Genomic DNA, 5150 nt, shown 5'->3' with positions numbered 1-5150 from the left:
TGTGAAAATCGAGGAATATGGGGGAGCTTTATATTATAAAGTCGAGGTAAGAGTTAGATTATTTATTTTTAATATAATTATTGCATCACTCTGGTGTTAACGATAACGACAATTTATCTTCTAAGATACAACGACTTATAATATTAAAGTAGTAGCACTACAAACTCTGATAAACGACGAATCGAATAATATCAGGTCAGGACGCAAAAAAATTACGATTTTAGAGAAATTATCAATTTATCGAGTATTAATTTATACAGGTCTGTTGTACATGTCTTTATTCAAAAGTTAGTGAACCAACTAGTTTGTGGGTTTTTTCCCCCCATTTTTCATTATTTTCAAATATTTCATATCTTTACATTTATATTTAATACTATATCAAGTTAATATACAAAAACAATATGTAACATATAATTGTATTTAATAAATATATAATATTTTTTACTTTTCCATAATAATTACAATATTTTAACAAATAAACTCAACCAACAATTTAATAATATATTGTATATTTTAATTTAAATGATCAATTAATATAATACATGTTAACTTCTATTTATGGGTGTTCAGTTAGTTCATTCAAACTGAATTTTTGGTTAATTCAAAATTTGGTTCACAGTTTTCACAATATTGTCGGTTTGGTTCGGTTTAAATCAAACACTGTTTAGTTTTAATTTTTTTGGTTTTTTTAGCCAAAATAACTGATTTTTTTAAATATATATATATATATATAGTTTTAGTATTGTTTTAATTTTATCCAAAAATATATGTACCAAAATATCAAAATCTAAAAAATAAAATGTATAATGAAAAGAATATTTAAGAATACAATTCAAAATTTCAAGTTACACTTAAGAAACAAAACAAAAAAAAAATTATAAAACAAACGACAAATAAAATTATAAAAAATGCATAAAAAACTCACTACTTAATAATAAATAATAAAATAAAATATATGTATTTTAAAAATACCGATTTTCAGTTTGGTTTTGTCACCAAGCGGTGAAGGAAAAAACCGAATCCAAAACTGAAAAAAAAAAAAAAAAACCCAAAAATCGAACAGAAAATTTCAGTTTGATTTTCGATTAAATCGACTCAATTTGGTTCAATCGATTTAACCGAACTATGAATTCCCCTACTTTCATTAGGTCTATTTTAATATGAACTCCCAAGGGATTGTACTTTTATGAACTAGCAAGGAGAAGAACTTATTTAAATAACGGTATGAGCGCTTAGATTCATCTTTTATTTGTGTGATTTAGTGATAATATTGATCTAATTAACTTATGTTAATTAATTATCTTTGAAAATAACTATTTGATTTCAAGAACCCATTAATTATGAAACTATATCTCTAGGTAAAGTGCTTAACCTTTTGATGATAAGTATCATGTAAGTGAAAGGAATAATTTCACTTTTGGTCTCCTAACTGAGTCATTAAATCACTTTTGCTACCCATATCCCGACCTTATTAATTTTGATCCGCAATTTTTTTTAAAAGGATCAAAGTTAGTTTTAACCGTTAGTTGATCATCTAAACTAGTAAAGGGACCTTATTTTGAAGGGAAGAAAAAAGTGAAAAACCGACAATAAAGCCCGAAAAATAACAACCCGTTACATGCCATAAGAGAAAGAGGTGTGTGGCATAAATTTTGGATGATAATAATCAATAAAACTCGAATAAATGACATAATTGAGTGACTAAAAATGATATTTATCTTACATAAGTATAAAAAACAGTTGATTGTGTAAACTTCCAACAACCGTTTTTATCTTGTCTGGATGGAAATTCGTAATTTGCCGTAAACGATTGATGGGAATCTACAAACACACTGTCCCAGAAAATCACATCAAGAAATAGAACCATAAAATATTTTTTTTTCATTGTCTATTTTTGTTCACATTTCAAATGACTTGAGTACCCTCCAAAGCTCGAAACTATGGTCCATAGTAGCAGGAAATCTTGCAATCTTATCTTGTGCAGTTCCAACTGCCACAACACCCCATTCTTTGCCACGAGAAAACAACTGAGAAAGGACTCCTAAACACAGTAGAAAAAGAAGAGAAAAGAGAGAAGAAAGAAATGGCAACAGTCTTCCTCCCGAATGCGAAAGCTTTTCTCCCATCACTTCCATACGCATCTGCATCGACAGTTCAGGCGCAGGCTGTGTGCTGCCGGGCTGCTACGGAGGCCTCCTCCTCCCTTGTCATCAGCAGGCGAACCATTTCCCTGTCCACATTGCTGTTTACTACACTCCGCGGGTATAGTAAAGGGAAGTTGGATGAGGCGAACGCCGCAATTCTGGAGGCCGACGACGATGAGGAGCTGCTGGAGAAGGTCAAGAAGGACAGGAAGAAGAGGCTTGAGAGACAAGGCGTCATCAGCTCATCTGCTAAAGAAACAGGTTCCATTTTCATTTTCTTCCTTGTGTGTTTCCTATGTCGAGAAAGAGATCAATTCGTGTTCTTTAGGGATGGAATTGGAACCTTTTGTGGTTGGAAAAATGCTGACGTAGGTGCACAGGACTTTTATCTTTAGAACAATATCAGAATTCATTCTGAGCTGAGGCTAATTATGTTCTTACTTCATTAGTTGGGATAATTGTTCGTAAATCCTTATAATTCGAAAAATTATATTTAGTATTTATTCTTGGGATTTGCAGGTCAAATAAATCGTCTTATAATCAAATTACCCTTGTACATTTTCCCGCATTAATAGATGTGAGTAGGTATATGTTCAGTGTTAGAAGGATAGTTTAGTTCGAAAAAAATTATCTGACCTACAATAAGTCACCTTAAGTCAATCAATGGTATATATCAATTTAATATCAATAAATTTAGTAAATTTTAACTAATGCAGGACTTATTTATTAGATGAAAGCAAACCTCAAGAGTGTTTAAAACCACTTTGCATTGTGTTTCATCTTGTAAGCATTTCATTCTTTTAGTACTTGGGAATGTATTTTACCGAAACTAATGAATCACACATCATGTTTGATACATTTGTCATGTGATTCGTCGTTCTCTTTAAACCGTACGCTAATCAAATGACAAGTATATTACACTTATCATATAATTGATTAAGGTTTAACTCGGCTAGAATTTCCCCTCTGTATCTGTGCATTTCCCCGGGGGCCTTATTTGCTAGGGGATTTAGTTCAACTGGTAGAGGAAAAAGATAAAGAGAAGAAGAACAAACTGCCACCTTGCTATACTGCAAATTTTATTTTAGTCTTTCTTCCAAAATCTAATTATAAGGGCAAACTTTTGTATATAGCAACAGAAATATAACATTTAAGCTTCAAACACTTGAAATGCAATAAAATTTCGAGTGACAATTTTTGCCAGAATTCTAAAGGACTTGTCTGAATTTGACATTGCAGCATACCTGCAAGATCTTGTTTATAAGCTCAGCAAAGTAGGCCAAGCAATAGAGAAGAATGATCTTTCTGCAGCAAGTTCAGTTCTTGGCTCCAGCAAGGATACTGAATGGGTCCAGAAAGTGAATTCTGCCTTCAACAAGGTGTTCCGATGTTGGAATTCACTCCTTTTAGTCTCATGTTTAATGTGTATTGAGGGCCGATGGACCTTCAAACGATCAAGAACTTTTACCATCTAACGTCTCACTTTATGTATGAGCAGTGCGTGCATGCATCCGGTTTTGCCAAGTTCTGATGCTTTTCTCGTCTTCATGTTTTTGACAGTTGAGTTCTAGTGATGAGGAGAAGACGGAGGTCGATACGTTTAATTCCTCGCTGGCCTCCTTAATCTCATCAGGTAACGTTTTGGTCAAGACTTTTCCGCATTTGCTGACTGTGGAGCACACACTTAATGCATATTAAACGACCATCTCATATCATTTAACATTAATATCTTAACATGCCCTTCTCACGTCTAAATCCTACACTTCAAACCTTTTTTTTGACGTGACTCTGATACCCTGTCGACTCTTAATAATGCACAAACTAATGGTGAAGAGAGGCGTTGGACGGTTTGCCGGATGAACATTTTGGTTATGAGAATTATAAGGAATAATGAAGCTTGAAGCAAAATGTAGTTAAGTTAGAATCCTTGGTCTTGAACACTATGTATTTTGGTTCACATAGAAAATTTGGCGAAGCGAAAACTATTATAAACTCGGTGTAATTTACATGTAAACTTAAGATTATAGACGAAGTGATGGTAGGTGGCTGCATGTTTCAATCATCCTGAGCAAAGAAATTAAGGGTGCATTTAAATTGATGAATTTGGAGAAACGATTTCAAATGATTCAATTTGAAAAGAATTTAAAAATCCATCAATTTGTTATGAAGAATTTGAAATTCATAATTTCAAATCTTTCAATCCAAATGCAACCCAAATAACATCTGATGGATTTCAAATTCTTTTAAAAAATTGAATACTTTAAAATCCTTTCTCCAAATCCTTTTTTGAAATCAAAATTCATCAATCGAAATGCAAGCCGAAGAACATCTGTAACTTGTGAAGCGCTTGGCTGTGATTAGTACTCCCTAAAAATGTAAAGAAATAAGGAGTAAAGCATAGAATGTTTGGACAATGGTGATTTTGCAGTTTCTAGCAATGATATTGAAGCTTCAAAGGTAGCTTTTGTGGCATCTGCAACTGCATTTGAGAAGTGGAGTAGCCTCTCAGGACTGGTGGAACAACTCAAAGGCCTTTGAAGAAGAACATCCAAAAGGGCATTTTCCCCTTCAATTCTTAATAATATTTCAACCCAAACTACTCTTATCTCATTCTTTTTCCCCTACCATTGTTGAGGTTTTGATTATTTTGCAAGGATCAGAATCAAGTCAGAGGTTTGAGCCCTTGAAGAAATATATAGCTTCTGCTGCTTTCTTTTTTTTTTTTTTAAATAATTTTCTGGGTCTGGAGTTGTAATTAGGTCTCCTATGAAATGATCAAAATTTATTGTTTCTCATTATTTTCCTGCTGTGAATTTTAGGGGTTTTCACTATTATCTCCCTCCTTCAACCCCTTTTGGTGGAAGCAACATTTCTCACATTTAATATAGGGCAAGTTATAATGGGCTATCCTAAATTTTGACGTAATTATAAATATTTTTTTATTGTTTGAAAAATTACAACTATTTTGGAGAGTAATGGTCGTCTAACAAATACTCCATTACAATT

The 5150-nt window shown here is 32.6% G+C and overlaps 1 protein-coding gene across 1 annotated transcript; it reads left to right on the top strand.

The window, feature by feature from the left end:
- The first annotated feature begins 1968 nt into the window (after positions 1–1968).
- Positions 1969–4942, top strand: LOC105162137 (chloroplast thylakoid lumen protein). Its single transcript, XM_011080098.3, has 4 exons — positions 1969–2405; positions 3384–3523; positions 3705–3777; positions 4573–4942. The coding sequence occupies exons 1-4, from the start codon at positions 2084–2086 to the stop codon at positions 4680–4682; spliced, it is 645 nt and encodes a 214-aa protein (XP_011078400.1). The 5' UTR covers positions 1969–2083; the 3' UTR covers positions 4683–4942.
- The last annotated feature ends 208 nt before the right edge of the window (positions 4943–5150 follow it).

This window comes from Sesamum indicum, linkage group LG5 (genome assembly GCF_026168435.1).
Source record: "Sesamum indicum cultivar Baizhima isolate 11 linkage group LG5, ASM2616843v1, whole genome shotgun sequence".
In the NCBI taxonomy this organism is placed as follows: Eukaryota; Viridiplantae; Streptophyta; class Magnoliopsida; order Lamiales; family Pedaliaceae; genus Sesamum; species Sesamum indicum.
Note: the sequence above shows the minus strand (reverse complement) of the source record. Positions and strands in the feature narration are given on the sequence as shown.